This window comes from Scomber japonicus, chromosome 14 (assembly GCF_027409825.1).
Source record: "Scomber japonicus isolate fScoJap1 chromosome 14, fScoJap1.pri, whole genome shotgun sequence".
NCBI classification, from domain to species: domain Eukaryota; kingdom Metazoa; phylum Chordata; class Actinopteri; order Scombriformes; family Scombridae; genus Scomber; species Scomber japonicus.
Window position 1 is genome coordinate 29,266,182 of NC_070591.1, and position 21,013 is coordinate 29,287,194.

General features: G+C 40.1%; 1 protein-coding gene across 1 annotated transcript; it reads right to left on the reverse strand.

Annotated features, from left to right (window-relative positions):
* Positions 1-860: 860 nt before the first annotated feature.
* vrk2 (VRK serine/threonine kinase 2) lies at positions 861-20,546 on the reverse strand. Its single transcript, XM_053332662.1, has 14 exons — positions 20,413-20,546; positions 18,602-18,736; positions 17,541-17,596; positions 16,016-16,085; positions 15,252-15,339; positions 14,386-14,494; positions 14,084-14,176; positions 13,711-13,843; positions 7,703-7,823; positions 7,321-7,379; positions 4,769-4,947; positions 2,217-2,398; positions 1,446-1,641; positions 861-1,221 (listed from the first exon to the last, which is right to left on the reverse strand). The coding sequence occupies exons 2-14, from the start codon at positions 18,729-18,731 to the stop codon at positions 880-882; spliced, it is 1,758 nt and encodes a 585-aa protein (XP_053188637.1). The 5' UTR covers positions 18,732-18,736; positions 20,413-20,546; the 3' UTR covers positions 861-879.
* Positions 20,547-21,013: the final 467 nt, after the last annotated feature.

A 21,013-nucleotide genomic window follows, 5' to 3' on the forward strand; every position in this document is an offset into this window, starting at 1 on the left:
ACAGGCTGAATTCAAATGTCCAGACTTCACCACACTCACAGATTTGAGTGTTGAGGTCTTCCTGCAGATGTTCCCAGCCTGCAGCAACAGTCTTTAACCCTTACACACTGTTCATATTCTACACCCTCGCAGTATGTTCCAGGTCTAACAATCCCCTCATTAAAAGCATCTATAGCCACAGATGTGTTTAGAAAGCATCAATAGTTGATCTGACTGATCAATAAATGTGTGATTTATTGATTCATGTTTCAGAGAGCAGAGAGAGTGTATTTTTTAGCTTTTACACCACTCTTTTTTGGAGAAGAAATAGCTACTATCACACAATATCATGTCCTATTTAACCTAAGACATCAAATTTCAGAATAAAAGACATTTGTGGTGTTTTTACAGCTGTTAATGTCAAAATGAGTCAAATTTGACCCTGAACAGTATGTAAGGGTTAAAGTGACAATGAAACATTTCTACAAAGAATGCTAATACTAAACAAATATAATAATAATAAAAAATTATAATGATATGTAAAATATTTACTTTTGTTGTAGAGAGGTATAACAGGCCGAAAAGCTTAATAACTTGTGTATTACATTCAGCTCCACTTGAAAGGCAGAGGTTGGGTTTTTGTTTATATTGTGAAGTTCAGTGATAATTGAATGTAAATATAATAATAATACTTTACAGTTCATGTAAAGGCAAAACTCTCACTGAGCATCTTCACCAGATGTGTTAAGGAATTTCAATTCATCTCTATGGAAACACTGGAGGACTGAGTTCCCATCTCATGGTCCAGCACCCTCACACACACACACACTTGGCATTTTTGTGTATAACTTGAATCTGGACATTTTGGATTGAGCCACACCCACACACACACTCACTGCTTTATATAAAGGCAGTAGCAGCTCCCAGGAAAAGGAAGACTCCCATTAAGACAAACCAGTACTGTACCAGTGTGTTCCTCTGTGTGGGAGCAGCCTTCACTTCACTTCTACCACAGCTACATGTGTGTTGATAGGAGCACTCGCTGTGAATCCACTGCTGCTGTCTGTACACAACATGCCTTTCATCCCATCTTTCCCTGCAGTCCACATGTGCCGGCTGACTGTTTTCAGCCAGATGTTTTCTCCTCTGTGGACGTAGCTGCTGTTTGACTTCCTGTCTCAGTGAGTAGGGCGGGGTGAGGTCGTCAGTGAACCCCTCGGAGCTCCTTTTGGAATTTGTTCTCTGTTAAAGAGGTAATTGAAGTGTTTGCTCTTTTAACAAGTGAAATCTGCCTGTGTGTGTTTAATATGTGAAATAAAGTAGTGGAATATTGGGTTCACCTTCCTGTGAACTGGAATCAAAAGGTCTGAAGCTTTTATAACACTGTTAACTCTCAAACTAAACTATGTAGTGAATGGAAGAATGAATACATGGAGTTTTACACAGCAAGTTAAAAACAGTCATACATTAGGCTGATTTCTGGGTCCAGTCGGAGGGCCTCTACGATAGCATGCAGGGATGGGCTTGGGTCTGGCCTCTTCGTCTTCATCATCCTCATCCTCATCTATGCTATCAAATTCAACATAAGACACAGGTTCAGGCTTCGCCCTCGCTGATCTTCTGACTCCTTTTCCTTTTTCCTTCTGTAAGTGAACAGCAATAAAAATTCACATTAATAACAATCTGCTTTCTGGTCACATGACACGTACAAAAACACTGATGAACACCACTAATTACTTCAGTTGATTGTATGAGCCACTTAAAAACTAATCTGTGTGTATATGGGTCAATGAGGTTTTTTAGTGTCCATGTGGTTTAGTCAAATTTAAAGGGTTAAAATGTGAAAATAAACATGTGAATAACTTGCACACATTCTTTTTTTTTATGGACCCAGCATCAAATTTCTGCTTTAAATCCATTTGGAGAGAATATATTAGAGGATTATGGCAAAAATGTCTAAGTGGTGTAACCATAAAAAACGATGTACCAAATAATTCAACTTGTTTAAAACAGTAAATTCAATAAAAAACCTCATCAACTTTTTATATTAAATATATAAATACACTGTAGGTGCATAAAATATTTAATATTCATCATTCCTTTGTGGTTACACCATTTGACATAAAGATATGTATGTATATGTATATATAATGTAAAGACTGTCTGATACTAAAGAACAATGCAGATACTATTAATATATATATGATCAGACTGGATGTTATTAACTATCTAAATACAAGATTGTTTCGGAGCTTCCCTTTTGTGATTTAGTGATTGGTGGTCCTCTTATGTAGCGGGCATCCACAGGTTTTGTCTTCATCTCCCTCTCCTCCTCCTCTTCACTATCATAATCATCATCATCATCCTCCACCTTTGGAGGTGCAGGCTTGGCTTTGGACCCTCTGGGGCGTCCTGGTTTCTGCTGACAGATAATAAGCAGCTTTATTCTTCTTAAAATAAGTTGAGAGTGTTCATGTATCAACTTTATTTTCCTATCAGACCACTTTCTATTAAATCAAACTTTTTATCATGTGTAAAAAAAAGGAATATAGAGTCAACACCGGTGGCAGATGATTCAATGAGCGGCCTTTATCTCTGCTGACATTTCACTCTCCTCTCTAAACCGCCCGCTAAATGGCCACTTCTGTTTAACTAGGGATCAAACTGGCCAGCACTTTAGCATGGAAATGAAATGACACAAGGAGAGGAGAGGAAAATCAGGAGCATAATTGGAGACGCCCCGCGCCGCTCTAAAGTGTGTGTCATCAACTTCTTCAAATTGGGCCATTGAGAGGGCGCTCGCCGGGGGCCCCGGGGGTCAAGAAGTGATTCTGGGGGAAAATTTGTGGAGAGTCGCAGTCCTCCTCCAGCTGTGGAACTGCCCACCGATGGATGACATGTTCACCTCGGCTGGAACCTTCTTTTCACTGCCGTCACGTTTCTACACTCGGCTTAAGAGACTCATCAAAAGTAAATGGTCACTCAGTTTCTACACTTCTCATGTAAAATAACTCTACAGATTACATTTATGCTGTAAATGAACAACCGTGAGACAATGTTAGAAGCTGTTTATCATGATTCAAACCCACTCTACACAACCCTGTGTATTAATAAGTACATAATAATGTATCTACTATTGATTGACATGGCTACATATCATCGTAACTTCATTTTCATTCAAACTTAACATAAATCCTGAGCTGCCGGGGGCCAAACGTGACCTCAATGAATCTGAGAGCACAGAAAGATCCAGCTCTTCATTTAGAACAGACCGCCCCCCCCCCCCCCATTAATACTAGCCTAAAACTTCCTCCATGTTGACCTGCTGTCCTAATATATTCATTTCCACTGCACTAATTCCATCAGCAGAGCAAGAGTCACGCCAGTGGTTCCACTCGCTTACCTTCTACTCTGGATCATATTATTCTATAAAAGAATGAAACTCAACACTTCCTCTAGAACTGAACCGTTAAGTGTTGCACAACTCACTTTATAGAGTTGTTGACAGTAGCTTGACATCTATTGGGAGTAGTGTAACATGACGCTGATGTACTCACTAATATCTGAGGCTGGACTGTTCTTCAAATACCTGATTTTAATGAGGAAGTTATGGTGATGATCCATGGAGTTTGCATAGGTTTCCTCCCACCATCAAAAACTTTGCTCTTGACCAAAAGCACCTCCATAAAACTGGAGTTGGTCCCCAGCAGCTGATCACTGCTCCTAATACTTATGGGTTAAATGCACTAATGGGATCACACTGTACAGCTATAGGTATGATATTTAGTTCAGTTCTTATTCTCTCATGGTTACTTTTACTAAATTTAAAAAGAAATGAAGACCCTATCAGATTCAGTGAGCTACACTCTAATGTTTCACTAGTTACTGTAACACATCAGTGATTTGCACTTGACATTGCTGTGGTGCTAAAGAACATCGTCGTGGCAACCTTCTCACAGCAGGTCGGCAACAAGGTGCTACCAAAAATGTTCTTAACCCTGTAAAGCCTAGTGAATCGTATCTGATACATGAGTTCTACAGACCTCGACATCATCAGTGGGATCATTTTTTTCCTGAAAAACCTGATTTACACGTTCAGATACATGTAGTATACAGATAAACCACCAGGGGACCTTTTATTTGAACGTTGTCAATCAGTGAGCCACAATTTTGATTCCTGGATATTATTGCTAATTTGGGAATAGTTAAGGTAAGAAAAACATTCAAATAATTACTGATACTTCAATAGGAACAGTTACTGGACTGATGCAATGTTGAGTTACTAAATATTTTGTAGTTTATTTTATGGTAAATTCCTGTTGAAAATGTGTGTATCAAATTAGTTACAGCAGGCATAAGAGCTCATTTATCTGTAAATCTGTCATTTTATTGCATTTCATGTTGTGGCTGATATGAGCTCTATGGAGGGCCTATAAGGACTTAAAATATTGTATTCAATATGTTTTTTTTAATTTTAAAAAACATTCTATGAAAAATAAATTGAAAAAAATTCTGGATGTATCAAATATGATACAAAATAAAACTCATATATATGTATAAAACACTTTACAAAATGATGGCAATTATTTGATGGACTGTCCTGGGTTAAAATTTGATGTGAGCTGATTTAGGACTCAGCTTAAACCAGGTGAAGACAGAGAAAGGGGAGATAAAGTCCTGATGAAAATATTCTCTGACACACAAGAAGAAGTGACATCTTTCACATTTCTGTCACTTGTGTTTAAAATTAATCAAATATTCACTTTTCTCTATTTCGCCATGTTCTCACCTTGCCTTTAGCAGGAGGATCTGACACCTTGGTACTACACTCTCCTGCAGATCCTTGAGGCGGGGAGAAGTCAAGTTTCCCCTTCCCTCCGCTGACCAGCAGATGCTTCAAATGCTGGTAGTCTGGCTCCTGCTGGTGGCCCAGAGATTTCACATAGAGCAGGAACCTGGCCACTTCATCTGAGGACAGGAGCACAGCGAATGTCAAACAACAAGTCTGATATCTGCTAGAAAAGCCGGGGTCGAGCTGTTTGGTAACATACGTGCTCTGCTGTGAGTGTACTTTACTGACTGTGACATCCTATTTTCGACCGATTTCGGGTTTCAGTTCTGCTGCATCCTCACTCTGAAATCATTTCAGTGAGACATGAGTCATGCAGCAGCAGAGGCAGGGTGCAACTGAAGGTCTCACAGTCCAGATAATGCACTGCCTGGCAATGGATCTCCCTCCAGAAAGTAGATTAGACATGCGCGTAGCTATGGATATGCATTGTGTGTATGTGTGCGAGTGTCATACACAGCCGGCCTCGATGCATCACACACACACCGGCCGGACGATGTGTATGACACATACTGCAGGAGAACTTGTATCTCTCTTCCTTACACACACACACACACACACACACACACACACACACACACACACACACACACACACATATATATATATACACACACACACACACACACACACACAGTTAGTTGATGCATACCCCAGCTCTTATCTGTGGCGGGCAGCTGGGCTTTGTCAGCAGAGGAGCACCCAGTCCCGACCATACATCACACGCTAAGCCCTCACACAGGTGTGACCTCTCCTTATAAAAGAGGAGAGATAAAACACGACAAACTTTGAAAGGCATGTCAATGGGACAGCTGTTTAATTGGTACAAAGTTACTCTGGAGCTGCAGGTAACCGAGGGGAGAGATGGAGGCTTTTTATTCTGGGCGGAGCGAAGTGAGGATTTGATCTCCGTGTAGTCTGGAGCCTTGTTTAGCCTCGGTATTTAACTGCTGTCTGACACAGCAGGAGGGGGGGGGGGGGCGGGAGGGGGCTCCGGCGAACACGGGGAGAAGCCACAACATGCTGCATTTACCGAAAAGTCTGAAAACTCTGAAAACTCTGAAACACGAGTGCATTCTGCTGTTTACCTTGTAATGTCTGGCCTCCAGGAGACTGTTCCTCTGACACCTTTACACAGCTGTAAAATCCCTCTTCATGCAGTGTTTTGGCATCGAATAAGCCTTAAAATTCATGGGTGCATCATGTCAGCGGATCGCGGTCATAAATTGTTGCTTTTGTCTGGCTCGGAGAGGCTGACGGACTGCTAATTTTGCACTGACCAATGGAAGCTCGCCGTCTTTCTCACGTTGTGTAACATAAATAGGATATCAGTTTTATGAATGACCCCTGGAGCTGCTCGCTGTAACTCAGTGGTGAAAGATGTCACACCCACGGATGTAATTAATCTGGTATAATGACTCGAGGGTCCGTGCCCCAATTTCTTTACACTCGCTGAACACACTGTAGAAGTTGCGTCGCCAAAAGTCGGATGGCTTTGGTCACTGTTGAGCTGATTTTGTGTCATCTGGATTTTTATTAGTCAACATGGCCTTCCTGGATCACAAGTCATCATTTCTCTGGTACCCCAATCAACCTGTGTAGACCCTCTCAGTTTGAACACCAGATATTTACTACTTTGGTTTGTTTAGAAGGTAAAAATAAAGGCGTTTAACCTCAATGCTATTCTATCACATCTGAAATGTCATAGTTCAAGATCAAGGTAGATGACCGCCCACCTAGAGTCTGGTTCTGCTGGAGGTTTCTTGCCATTAAAGAGGAGTTTTTCCTTGCTGCTGTGCCCAAATGCTTGCTAATGTGGGAATGTTGGGTCACTTTAAATTAAATTAAAGAGTGCAGTCTAGACCTACTCTATGTAAAGGGCCTTGTGATGACTTGGCAGTATATAAATAAAGACTGATTGATTAATATGTCGAATATACATTTAAACCCCCAAAATCACAAACAACATAGCCCGAGTGTCACAACCCAGAATAGTCGACAGTTTAGTTTCATTCATTCCAACAGCAGAAGACATTCAGGGCACAGTCTAACGTTCTACAAACAGCGTGAAGACCCAGTTTGTATTCAAAAAGCTCTCAACACTTTGGGGTAATCAGACTGTTGAGAGTGCAGCCTGTGTGATTTCAATTGTTTTAATTTCAGCTGCCAGCTGGATACATCACACAAATTAGCAGAAAGAAAAACAAGAGAAACAGAAAGTTATTCTCACAAGTTTCTGGAACATTTGATCAGTTTTCACACTAAAGATGTTTTATTGTTTAAAATGTGTCATCTTAATCTGTTAGTCCTGGCAGTGGCTTTTACTCTGATCTCCATTAAGAGAGCAGTAGATTAGACAGACTCTCTCTACTTCCTCTACTGGCCCGTCTCCACATTCGTCTCCACATTCACATATTTCCACATTCTCGCTTTAACCTCAGAAGTGTAAATGATGTCTTGAAACCTGGAGATGTCCCACAGCCGTGGCTTACCTGTGCCGGCTCCTTTCGCTGACAGCTGCTGGACCGAGTCTGGCAGATCATCCATCAGTCTGAGAAGGAAGGATGAGATAAAACAGCAAAGGGGTGAGGACAGAAACCTTATGAGAGCAACTATTACTTAGGAGAAGATAGTCAGTGGGCAAAAGAACATAGTAACAATTTCTTTCCTTCATAAACTGGTTAAGTTAAGACATTTGCTCGGCCCTAAAGGATTATGAAACTGGCGGACCAACAGACAAGATTAAAATACCTGGAATCTGGATGTCAGCGCTCAAGTTTGACTTATTTTATTAGGAATGAAAGTCAGAACCTGTAATGATGATTATATGTGACGTTATGGCAAGTTCCTGTAGTGGAAACAGGGATTTCCTACCTGGTCTTGGCCTCCTGGACTTGATTTGGGTTATTGAGAAATGTGTCCCAAGGAAGAGATCCACATAACCAGTGGAGAAGACAGAACCCCAAAATCTGGAGGTCAGAACGTCTCGATGGAGCTACATAAACACAAAGAAAGAAGGTTTTTTTAAATCATTAAATCATTTGCTGCTCTATACTTTATTTTCTTAACATTTCATGACAAAAAGTAAGAAGAGGCAGCTGTACAAATCAATAATACTTTCAGTCTGATTACAAATAGTTACTATACACTACTTTGAAATAGCGGAACTTTCCCCAGAGGAGTCAAGGTTGGAAACAAAGTACCACTGGCAGTTTTGGCAAGGGAAAGAAGGTGAGTGATTCATAAAGAAGAATAAATCAACAAACCTTGGAGCACAGATACTGAGTCACTTCAGGTTGTGAGGGAGATGGAGCCTGATGAAGATGAAACTTTCTAAAAGCACACCCCTACTTTTGATTTAAGGACTGTTTGTGTGTGAACTCAGCCAAGCCACACTGACAGTGAAAGTACATACTGATGACTGCAGAGGTGCACTTTTTTGGTTCCCAGGTGGGTCTGAATCCCCCCCACACACACACACACTCACACACAAGACTTACAATGGTCTATTTCATGAAACCAGATAGCAGTAGTATCTTGTATTTCCCCTGTAGACACTGACAGGTAGTAAAACAGAAATGTCTGAGGCCTAATTACTACCACATGTTACAGAAGTCAACAATGGTGTACTGTTGACCCCTTTTCATACTTGTACGTGTATAAGAGTGATGAACACTGACAGTCTACTCTTCTTAGAGCCTGTAGACATTTTCTAAACTTGGAAGACAGAGTAAAAGGCTGATGAGGGGAGCATGGATGACATTCTGTAACTACATGTTAAACTATCCAGTAGTTATCAACATGGATCAGTCTAGAAGTGGTTCTAGACCATCCCATCCCTAGAACCATTGTAGCATGGCTTAAGACAAATAGAAAAGTGTGTCTAGCGTGGATTTGCTAAAGAAAGGCAATGGAGGGAATGTGAGTGAAGGAGTGTCCTCCATAATGAACCATCTCTCTGCTGAAGACTGATGTTCCAAAGGATCAGATGAGGACGACGCTTTAAGCCAAACTCTGAAAAACTACTGTGCTCCAAACTGGACAGTTTTTGATTATTAGGAACACTGTAATCAGCTGAATATCAGCACTGTAACTGTCTCTGTCTTCTGAGGGCATTTCAAAACCAATCAATTCACCACCAAAACACTTCCACACTCCACGGACAGCTGAATTTAATATTAAGATATAGAAAAATCACACAGGTGTGATCTCCCCACAAACAAAGATTCCTTTAAGGACAAGTCACCAGTGTTGTGCGTTTTCTTGTGTGTGTGTGTGTGTGTATATGTGTGTGATCGCGTGGGCCTACATTCATGTGTGAGGTCTATCAATACTTGTAGACCGAGTCCATCCAGAAGGGTCGAGCCCGGGGAGTTTTAGCAGCTCAATACTGTAACGGCCGCCACACGTCTCCGGAGAAATTACCTATCGACTGGCTCCATCAGAGGGGAGAAATCTCCTCCCTGAGCAACGGCCAGCATTGATCCACAACAGCCGACAGACCGTTCTTGAAGGAGGAAGCGTGGTCACTGCCACACAGGACAAGATTACACGGAACGGGAGGGCAGTAATCTGATTACACCAGAACAAAAATTTTGTAGTGGATGAGATTGTGTTTGAAGTTTTTAATTAGGTCACCGTAGCTGGGTTTAGGTGTCCCGACGTCGAGACATGAATGTAAAGATGTAGGGGTGTTTTGATGAGGAGAGTTCAGAAGATGAAAGGAAATCACTACAAGGAAATAGATGTTGAGTGTCTGACTGAAAATACTGCGAGGTTAGCTGGAACACTAAACTGCTTGGACCCAGCAGGGAGGCTGAATGATCAATGAGGATGATCAGAGTCGGAGAAGTAGTTAAAGACTGGCTGTTGACAGGGACTGCATAGGAAGGGCTTTGAAAAGAGAGATGTTAGCTGATGTCCTTCCAACCCGACCTTGAGAGTATGAACACATTCTAAGGAAATTCTGTAAGAGATTTGTTTTTTATTGCTTAAAAATAGATTAAACATGTTTGAAATGTGTCATTTCTATAGAACCAGTTTAATCATTCCCTCAATGCCTTTGAAGGCTCTACAGCTCTCATCATCTACTGTTAAAGACCATGACATTTTTTTTTATACCTTAACAAATAACAGGCATGAAAAAGACTGATTACATGCATTTGATCCAAAATCAGATGTTGAAACATCTCAAGGGTATGTCTGGTTTTCATGGACACAGAGGATTAATTAACTCAACAATATCAAAATTCATGGCAGATGACTGAATGGTTTTGCCATCAGTACTTTTGTCAGTCTCTTCTCAATATACATCTGTCTGTCCAGGAAGGTTCCTAACTTATCTCATCTGTTGATACATTTTTGAGTTATTTTCTTTCTGCAAATTAAGCATCTAATAATAGCTGGTTTGTGATGTATTGTGTCATAGTGAAAGACAACTGTTGATGACTATGTCTATGTTTTCTGTGACGTTGACCCATGAGAGCACACAGCGCTCTATTGCAAAGCGAAAAAGCTAATTCATTGTTTATTTCACTAAATGAACCAGTAACCATCTTCAGGTCAGGAGCATTACACCAAATTTATCACGTCACCCTCTACGCACATGTATGCTCTCACCCACACCCAGGTTCTCTTTTCAATAAAACTGTGATCACATACAAAAATGTTTGTTGTTGGTGCTGTCAGGTGGAACAGTGTAGTTGGTCTCTACTCACCAGCTTTGTATGTCACTCAAGTCAAAAAGATGGCACGCTATCATTAGTCGGCATCCAACATGAAGTCCGTCATGTCTTGTGGCCTATATACATGAAGATATTACTGCCTTTATCTGATCATCTGATCTGATCACTGATCATTTTAAAAGACAAAAATATCATGTAGTCTGATCCCAGCATTAGGACATAAGAGAAATAAAACTGACTGAGCAAACCTGCGACGTGAAAACAACATCAAGTGTCAACCATAACACAAAATGTCCAACTGTCATCATCTGTTACACTTCATCTCAACAACTCTGATAAAAGTTAGGTCTGTTTGCCCTTGTGGGTGTGAAGTATGCCCTAAGCCAGCATTTACAGTCTGGCTTCCTATTGTTGTTAAAAAATAAAAAATACAGCACTTCATTGCTACTGAGAGGCCATTGAAGGGGAATAAAGATGAAAAATACATGTGATACTGACAGTGGGAAAAAGTGTTTCAACTCCCAGAGCACCGTAATAGATTAACAATTAAAAAGATCAACAACTACATTAAGCGTTGCTGCCCTCTGTGTGTGCTCTGGGCGCCTTATCACAGCTTGTAATGGTCTTTTGTGTGTCTGCTCTTCTGTACTTAATGTATATTATATATAATATTCAAGAGATGACAATGTGGGGAGATATGCACGTGTGTACACGTACACTTAAACACTATCAAGGGAGCTAGGACATGCTTGGAAAACGTACACACGCATACACAACACATAAATACAGAACACACACACAAACACACACACATTCTCTACATGCTTTAGACAGGGAGGTGAGGCGTGATGGTGTTGTTAATTATCTCCTATTGTTATTCAGATTCCCTAAAGCGTGCTGCAGTGTCACACTCTTAACCCTTCCGCTTCACAGTCTTGTCGTTTGGAGACGGTCTTCTGTCCGCTGGACGCCCACCGAATGCTGGTAATTACACCGTTTAGCTCCTGGTTCAAAGGCCTGCCACTTGCGAGCTGCATTCGCCAAAACCTCACCATGGCAACCTGTCAACATCTTTGTGAGGGATTGGCGCCATCGGGTGAGCAAAGGGCAGATATAAGGGGTCTGGTCCTCGGTCATAATCTCCTACTTTAACACTTGTCTTGTCTTGTTAATCAGGTATCAAAGATGACAACAGCCAGAAAGCAAATAAACACATTGAGAATATGAAGGAGAACATGTGTCTGTGTTATATAAATAGATACAATAATTATCTCTGTCAGGCTTCCAGTCGTCTTGTAGTTCCAAGGAAAGCACTTCAAGTTTACAGTGTTCCTTCAAATCCTTTCTCTTGTTTTTTTCTTCCTTCCTCCTTTCAAAAATTCTATTAAAAATTGACATGTTTTCCATTTTATAGTTATTGCTGACAGGACAATATTTTGTCTCTCTTTTTTTATACATCGATCACGTTGATAGAAACACTGTTGTGTTGCGATTAGGCGGTCTGAGCCTGCGCTAACTCGCAATATCAAACTGGCAGGGTAGTGGAGTTGGCCGGCGCCGAGCTCGTAGAGGTTATCTGTGGCTCGGCCCTCGCTCTAAACCAAACATCAAAGCCCTTAATTAATGGGGGATGAATACACGATGCAGGTTATGACTTCGGCTAATTAGGGAATTGTTAAACAGAGGCGGCGCCGGGGGAATTCAGCAGGGGCCGCGGATGGAGGATCGATGGTCAATGAAGAGAGGGAGCATGTAGGCAATTTGCCAGTTAATGTGTTCCCAATATCAGCCAAGGAAGGCAGCGGGTGACAGAGGAGAGGCTGTTTTACATTATTGATACACAAGGACTGCAAACTCAAAGGACAGAGCTTATAGTGGGGGTTAATATACATACTGGAGTATAGTAGTGGTAGTAGTATAGTGGCAACTGTGGGCTCTTTAAGACAGAAATCTCTTGGGGTTACACCGTGTTGTTCTTCCTTTACTTACCCCACTCACTGCAAGAAAATCACTAGACACAGCATTTTAAAACCAAACGCACCATTGCTCAAGCATCTCCCAGTGTCGATTTGTTTGATCGGACGTTAAGAAATGAGCTGCTGGCGTTTGAAATGCCTGTTAACGTAACTACTGTTTCACACGTCAAAACTGTAGTGAGACCAACATGTTTGTCCCCTGAAGTTAAGTTAAGATTGTGTTATATGTTCAAATGCTCCAGAATAGCAACTAAACCGAGCTTGAGGAGAGATTGTGGTGTCAAGACCCATTGAACTGTGTTTTCTGCTGCCTAGTATGGCCTGTAGGATTTTATTCTTCCACACACGTAGGTCATTTTGTACATATTCTGACAGGAAACATGTATGTGGGGGTGTAACTGACTGTTATCTAAAGCTGACCCAATCATCTCACTATGTACTGCTAGAGAGTCTTCATGTAGTTATTTTGCTTCCTGATCCTTTCTCATATGTTAACTTTATGTTTAAGTAAGCCAGTAATAAGTATAACCAGGACTTTATTCAACAATACAAAAGCAACCACTTTGAGTACCTTGACATGTGGAGAATTGTTAAGGATTCAATTTGCAAAGGGTACAGGACGTAAAAGAATCCACCCTGTACAGAAAAGTCATTATGAGTTCTTGACATGGCCAATGGAGAGAATATCTGGTAATGACTATATTACCTATATTACTCATCTTCTTATAAAACTTGATGAGTAGAGGAAAGCATGACCTTGGGTCAGGTCAACAGGCTCACTCACCTCAAAGAAAATCCTCTGCAAATGCCACCGTAACCATGGTAGCAATTTAGATCCTCCGGTGCCATTTAGTTAGGCTGTCCATTGACAGATTTGTGGGTGACACTTTTCCGACGTTATTTTTATTTGTTTGACAACAGCGCAATTTAAGCAGACGGAACAGCTAACAGATGGCTTGAGTGGAAGGTTGAACTCTTTCACTCCGCTGCCTGTCAGGCTTTCTGCTCATTGTGGAGATATGTACTGTGCAGCTGATCAACACAAGTGAGTTATTGTTCAAATCTAATGTATCTACCATAATAACAACCATTTCAGCACCATGAGGAGTACTGTTGAGTCTGTTGGAGACATTGTAGTGATATATTTATAAACCAGACATACACACAGATTTAGAACTGCATACATCTAGGCCTGTTTTCTCTTCTGAAGTGGAAAGCTTACCAGCTCCTTTGTGGGCATCAAGGCTGGTGTACTCAATGGTTCCATTGTGGCCTTTTTTGGGGTTTTCCTTGTACTCTTTGTGGACTCCATCAGGACAGTATCTGTAGGCCAGTCCATAGTCCGCAAGGTAGACCTACAGTGCACAACATAACACATACACATCAATTACTAATTGCAACGTCGTCACATGAAACAAATGGTTCTTATCCTCCATTCTTATTGGCTGAGTAACATTTTAAAACATTGCATTAGTACAATGGTGTGTTACCACAATCTAAACCAATAAGCAACTCTCCAGTGCTTGGTAGTGGTTTCAATAATGTTTTGTACACACACTTCAGGGAGAACTAGTGAAGATCTTCAGAGGACTAACCTGTTCAGGGTCTCTGAAACCCAGCATGAGGTTGGCAGCTTTGATGTCTGCGTGGACATACTCGTTCTGATGGATGTACTCCAGCACATCCACCTGGTAACAAACACACACCGACACACACACACACACAAACACACATTGTGGTATATTCTGTCAAGGTTAAGAAGAACCATTATATGTCAGAGTGATCTTTGACTCTGTATTTTCTAACTGAACCTGTGTCACCCAGTTTCTACAGAAGGCAACAATCAATGGACAGACAAAGACTGGAGTCTGCCTTTTTTCCATGAAGGTGATCTCACCAGTCCATGACCAAGCTGGAGCACGGTGGCCTTCTTGATTCGGCCTCCATTGCGGTCGCAGACTTTTTGGAGATCGCTGCCCAGTCGGTCCATGGCCATAAAGCGATACCTGAGTGGGAGAGGAATAGGTGGCTTATAGAATACTATAAAGACCAGGTAGAAGGAAGTAGAGAGTTTGAATCAGACATTTATCACACAGGTGGGATTTTGTCAAGAGCTGAAACAAGTCACTTGTGGGCAACAGAACAATGAAAGTTACATTAACGATAACATTAAATACCTTTCAAGCATGTTAGATATAGCTACAGTTCAAGATATAGGGTATAGATTGTCCCTTGAGTTACCACTGAAAACTAGCCTTGAACATATTTTTCACCAGAACCCAAATGTAAAACACAGAAAAGATAAATACTGATGCCCACTGGATCAAGTGTGAAACAAAACTAAAGGTCAGCTTGGCTTGTTTTTAAAGTTTTAAAGTTCTGTAGGGCATCTAGTTTACTGTTCAAACATTTTTTACATTATGTAAAATACCTATTATGTAGAAGGTCTTTCTAGATAAGTCTACCTTAGTCAACCAAAGAGCTGGATTTGTTATTAACATTTGTGCCTGCTGACATTTTCTCTTGTGTAAGGCAAAACACTTAAAGAAATAAAAAGCTCCAGTCACAACAATGTCCTCCATTTAAATCCTTTCATAATGCAAAACATTTTACAAACCTACAGTACTGCTCTTAATACGCAGAGAAATTAAGATGTTTTTACTGTGAAAAAGACCTGACTTTGTTCTTCTAACTTACATGTACAGTGTGACCGTCTGATAACGTGTTTCATTACAAAAAGTCATTACAATATCAAGTCATTACCTGAGGTCCTTATATTCAGCCAGCCCTGATCCCCAGTATGTAGGGATGCCCAGAAAGTCCAGTTTCCTGCTTCTCATCCATTTTTGTACTTGAACAAGATTAGAGAAGGAATCATTATATGAATGCTTGTGCACACATTGATGTTATTACACATTTTTATTGCAACGTGTGTGATTTAAAACTTCAGTGGCTGTATAGAGATAGCAGGAACTCTTAGCTGTACTAAGTGAGGCGAAAAGTATGAATGAAAAGTAGGCAACTTTTCATAGTTGTTTATTTGCTATTCTTATTTGTCCTTGTAAGTGTAATAACGCATGTATGTAAATATCAATCTTACAGCACTGAGAGTACAGACACACAACTGCAAACACACAGACACACACACACAGGCCCCAGACAAAGCAGTGGGCCTGGCTCTGGGCTTGATGGCGGCTGGCCTGACTGGCGCCGGACCAGGCTGGCAGGTGGTCAGGGGCTCAGCGGAGGCCCGGGCATCATTACATGTGAGTGGCTTTCTCTCTCTTGCTCCTCTCCAAAACGAAGGCGTTGGAGAAGAGCACAGACAAGCGCGGAGAGAGAGTGGTGGAGGGGGGTTGGTGGGTGTTTGAGGGGGCTAACTGCCACTGAGGTGCATGTTTGCTTTGGCTTATTATTAATTACTGTGCGGCAGGCAGCAAAGCCTCTGTGTCTGCGGCCACTTCATCAGTCAAACACACTCGTGCTCCAGCGAGCTGCCGTGACGCTGGACGGGTGGTGCTACTCACTGCTCTCCAGTTTGGCTGCCCTCTGGTAGAACTTGAGCTCGGAGAACAGGGGGCCGTTCTCGTGGTACTCCTGCACATTGAACCAAAGAGTATTAACTATTTCGTTATCACATTGCACTATGCTAATTATAATTAAACAAATCACCTTGCATGCAAAGGCCGGACTACTTACTTCTTGTAATACTTCTCTAGTAAAAGGGCTATTAACAACTTTACAAGCTAATTCTCTTATTACTTTCAGTAGTTCTTAGTTAGAATGTTAAAGGTAGGTTTGGATTCTTCAAGTCTATCTTCAGAAGTATCTTACTCAGCTAACTCCAGTAAGTATTGTTCAAAGTGACAAAGGGTCATAAAATATAAAATGTCATATTTATATTATACAGTACTGTTAGCTTTATGAGCTGCAGAGCAGGGGCAGTAAGCCAAACTGAATTAGCTTCATATTAGCTTCAGCTGAACTTAATAAGAGCTGTAACTAATCATTGTTCTTATTATGAATAAATCTGCTGATTATTTTATCAATGTGTAAAATAAATACATATAAAATATCACTGGTATTTTTACACATGTTTAAATTAGTCTGAGGAATAGTCCCAAACACTAAAAACATGCAATTCACAACATACAGTATATGACAAATAAAAAGCAACAAATTGTCACAGTTTAAGAAGCTGGAATCAAAGAATTTTTGGCACTTTGCACGAAGATTTACTGAAACAATTCATTGATTATCAAAATAGTTGAGAGAAAAATGTTCTGGCAATCGACTAATGACTTAATCAAGAAATAAAGCTCTCAGCTCTACATTTAGTATGGTATTACTACATGGAACAAGGACTGTGGATTTTGTCTTTAATCTTTTACAGTGAAGTATTACTAGAAAGGGACTGCTTCACCACCAGTACAGAGAAACTAATCATGGATGTATAAAGTGAACTGGCTACAGTGTCGGAGGCGGGGCTCTGTTCATTCCTACGAAAGTTGCTCAGTGACGCACCAAAAAAGCCACTTCCTGCTGTAAAGAAATTACGTAGATGTCTCGCAGTCTCACTAGGGACTGCTGCCAGCGGGGAGTTGTGATGCTCAAAAAATGTTATCCTCTTGATTTACAGACATCTCTTTCACAATGTGAGTGTTTAGGAAAAAGTCTTTTTGGGCCAGTGTGCATCAGGGTTTGGCCACGATGTCAAACTTGCTTCTAAGCCCAGTGCTCTTCCTGTATCCAGTTCTTTTTATACATCCATGTAACCAACACCAACAGACATTGGTGTGTGCATTGGAGATTGAATAATATATCAAATTTCCATTTCACTAATTGGTCAAACACATGTTGACTTTTATGTAAATCACAGAATGTCTGGTTAAGTTCAAACTAATCAAACTATATTGCTTAGGACATACATCATTATCTGTGACCATGGTAACAAAAAAGGGATCCTGCCATATATACTAAAATTTCATAAAAAAGCGATAATGGGTCACTAAAAATGGATGGTCTGCCTGTGTGAGGCACAAATGTACTCACCACTTTTATCACAAATTCAGTGTCCGCTGCAACAGGTCTGTCCACGTTCTGGGAGGCTAAGAGAGGACAGGAGAAAGAGAAGACAAAACGTAGATACACTACATTAACGCAAAGTCTTAGCTTTTTAAGGTCATGTTCATAATCAACAAACACCTCACACCTCATATTTTCTACTTTCTACATCATGGGAAATTGTCACGTTATTTTCATGTTGGTCTTGATCTGGAGTGCATGTTTTTCTTTCTGCAATCAGAAGATCTAATCACAGAAGACAGCTGACTGTAATGAGATCCTACAACTTGTTTGATATTTGCATACAAAGAGGATCTAGGGGGTCAGTTCATAATCACAAGCACGCAAAGATCACTACACTGGCCTTTACTAAATACCTTTGATAAAAGTGGCTTACGATAACAGAATCCATGGATCTACTTGAATGAGTCAATAAATTCATATATATCAGTCATAAAACGTTGTTACCCTTTCATCTAGAATGATTAGCATACATTTTGTAGATATTAAACATTAAAGGCTAAATAACAATTATAACAGTTACTTAGAAGCGGACCGAGACCATGTCTATGAGGTGGACCACAGTCCAGTTGTTTGGTCTCCAAACTATTCTGTAAAAGTTTGTGTGTCTGCAGGTTTTTGTTCCAACCAATCAAGATCACATGATTCCACCAATCAACTGTCTAAAGACTGAGATCATGTGATAAAAGAGTCAATCCTGGTGTGCTCCTGATTGGTTGGAATCAATCATGAACCTATATGGAATATTTGGGACATGCCTGACCTAAACTAATGACAGAGATCTTCATAGATTAGAGGGTTAAGGAACTATTACACAGTACATGTCAGATGTTTAAAGTCTAGTAGCAATCTGATCTGTTCAAACAGCTCTCACAACCAGGAGAAAAAACAGATAAATCAGAGAAGTGTCTCCTTGAAACAAAGTGTGTCTATCTGTCAGCATTCGTGCACATACTCATGTTGCATAGTGTGAATGTGCAGTGTTTGCGTGTATGCAGGCGTGTCATCAAACACAATGTGCTCATTACCAAGATAGATCAGTCCAAAGCCACCTTGACCAATGATTTTCCCCAGCCTCCATTTCTTCTTCTCAGTGTCAGTCAGTATGAAGCCATCTGGGAGTGGTTTGGGTAATTTGCTCTTCTTTGGTGGTGCCATGAAAACTACACGAGTTACAAAACAAATGTGTCAGGGTATATTAAAAAAACATTTGTACATACTGGAGAAAGATTTGGGAGTACAGCCAAACCGCTGTGCACATCTTTAATAAAATATAAATGAGACAAAAATATGTGCAAACCATTTATAAACTCTTTTATTGTCCAAGTTACAGACAAACACCTTATATACATGGTATCTTTAAAACTCTGGTACAAGACCCTGCTGGTGGTCAGTTGGTAGATCAGTTCTGTGGAGCTGGTTTAAGCTGGTGTGAGCTAGCAGTTACCATCTCAGCAAACCAGCTGCCAGTTCTGAGCTAGCAGCTGGTTTAGCTGGTTTGAGCTAGTGATGCGTTCCAATTGTACTCGGAAGTCGGAATTTCCGAGTTCAAGGTTGGAAATTTCAACTGGAATGCCGACCTCAGAATCAAAGATGGTAGACCTGTGTATCAACAGTGTTAAAGTTGTAGTAACATCCTGTTTATTAGCAGTTTTGTCATATTTGTGTCTCATTAAATCAGTCGTACACACAGCACTGTCCAACTTCTATCTGTGGACAGTTGCTTCAGTGTTTGAATGTGCAAAATACAGTGAAATGTGTAATATAATGTAAGCGACTGATATTAGAGCCAGACATATACATATCGGTCAGTCGATATTGGCCTATCACAGATGTTCCAGTATCGGCATATTGTCTGATATGCACTGTATTTTATAATGTTATATAGGCAACATTTTATATATATTTGATCATTTTTCTTAATTCAAGTTTAATATATATACGTACATAATTTTTTGTTGTATGTCTTTATTATTTATAGGAATTTATGATTATTATATTCCCAGTTTCAGTGCACTGTGTTTGTAGTTAAAACTGTAAAATATCATACCTGCATTACATGTCTTTATCACAAGTGTTTGATAACCACATTGCAAAAATTTAGCATTTTATGTACATATTCTGTATATATAAGTATGTATTGGCATTGGCCACAAAAATTGAGTATGTGTCGGGCCCTGATGGCTAACCTAGGTACAACTTTGATCACAGTAAACTTCTTATCTTCCACCTAAATGGAACGCAGCATAGGTTTCCACAGCTGGTAATGTCAGCTGTCCTAAACTAACTCATACTGCTCAAACCAGTTACTAGCTCAATCTGAATTGTCCAAAAGGAAGTGTGCAAACTCTTACACTGTGTGTCTATTCTATACTTCCTGCTTGCTATTATCCAAGTTACAACCAACAGCCATAAACTCAATTTACACACATACAAAAATAAGGTAGGCTACAAGAAGCAATATTACAGTATATAAACCTGATAGCTGACGCATGCTTGTGATGAATATAGTTAGCTTGTTGTCCAATATAAAGCATAATACTGTGTTTGACTGTTATCTGTTATCATTAGTAACCGTACCACTGTAAAGCTTATACATGTTGATAGTAAGACGATAGCTGAGGTAAATGAACTGTTCCACGTCAAACATCCACTAACGTTAAACACAATGAAGTTAACTGATACTCTGCAGCTCCTGTGTGTTAAAGCCATCGTTTGGACCTAGAATACATCCATGGTTTCTCCCCACAAGCAAAATAACATGTAATATACCGCATAACTAAGCTAACCTAACAGCTAGTATGAAGCTATTTGTTGACATGGTAATATAAGCACCGACCTCCGAAAGGAATCCACGCCGTGTGTCGTCAGTTGGTCTCTCGGTGTATACACATATATCGGGGAGTTACCGTAAATATTTCTTTATGAATGTGAAATATTCAGCTCACTTCCATATATTGTTCCTCGGTGGCCGGTGGTGCAGAACAGAAACAAAAACCAAATCATTTCCTGAAAATTGTCCCTCCCGCTACAGGGAACAGCCAATCGAAAACACGGAAAAGTTTTTTATCAACAAATAGCCAATAAAGACGCAGTAGAGGCGGGATTATGCGGTAACGTGCACTCATATTGACCAATGAAAATGTTAAAAAATTCTTTATGCAAATTGTTTTATTCATAAGTAGAAATTCTCAAAAAACATAACCTACAAATGCCAATTTCCTCCTAAAATTGAACTCTTTATTACAATCACTAACACTAGTAAAAATAATAATAATAATAATAAATTAATGAATAAACCACTATTAAACACTGTTCCCTGAAACCTCTGACTATGTTTTAAATTGTATTCATTTATTTTTATTTTTATTATCTTTAGATGTAATTTATTATGTCATTGTCCTTATTTCCTCATATATGTAGCTCATTTTGAACTGTAG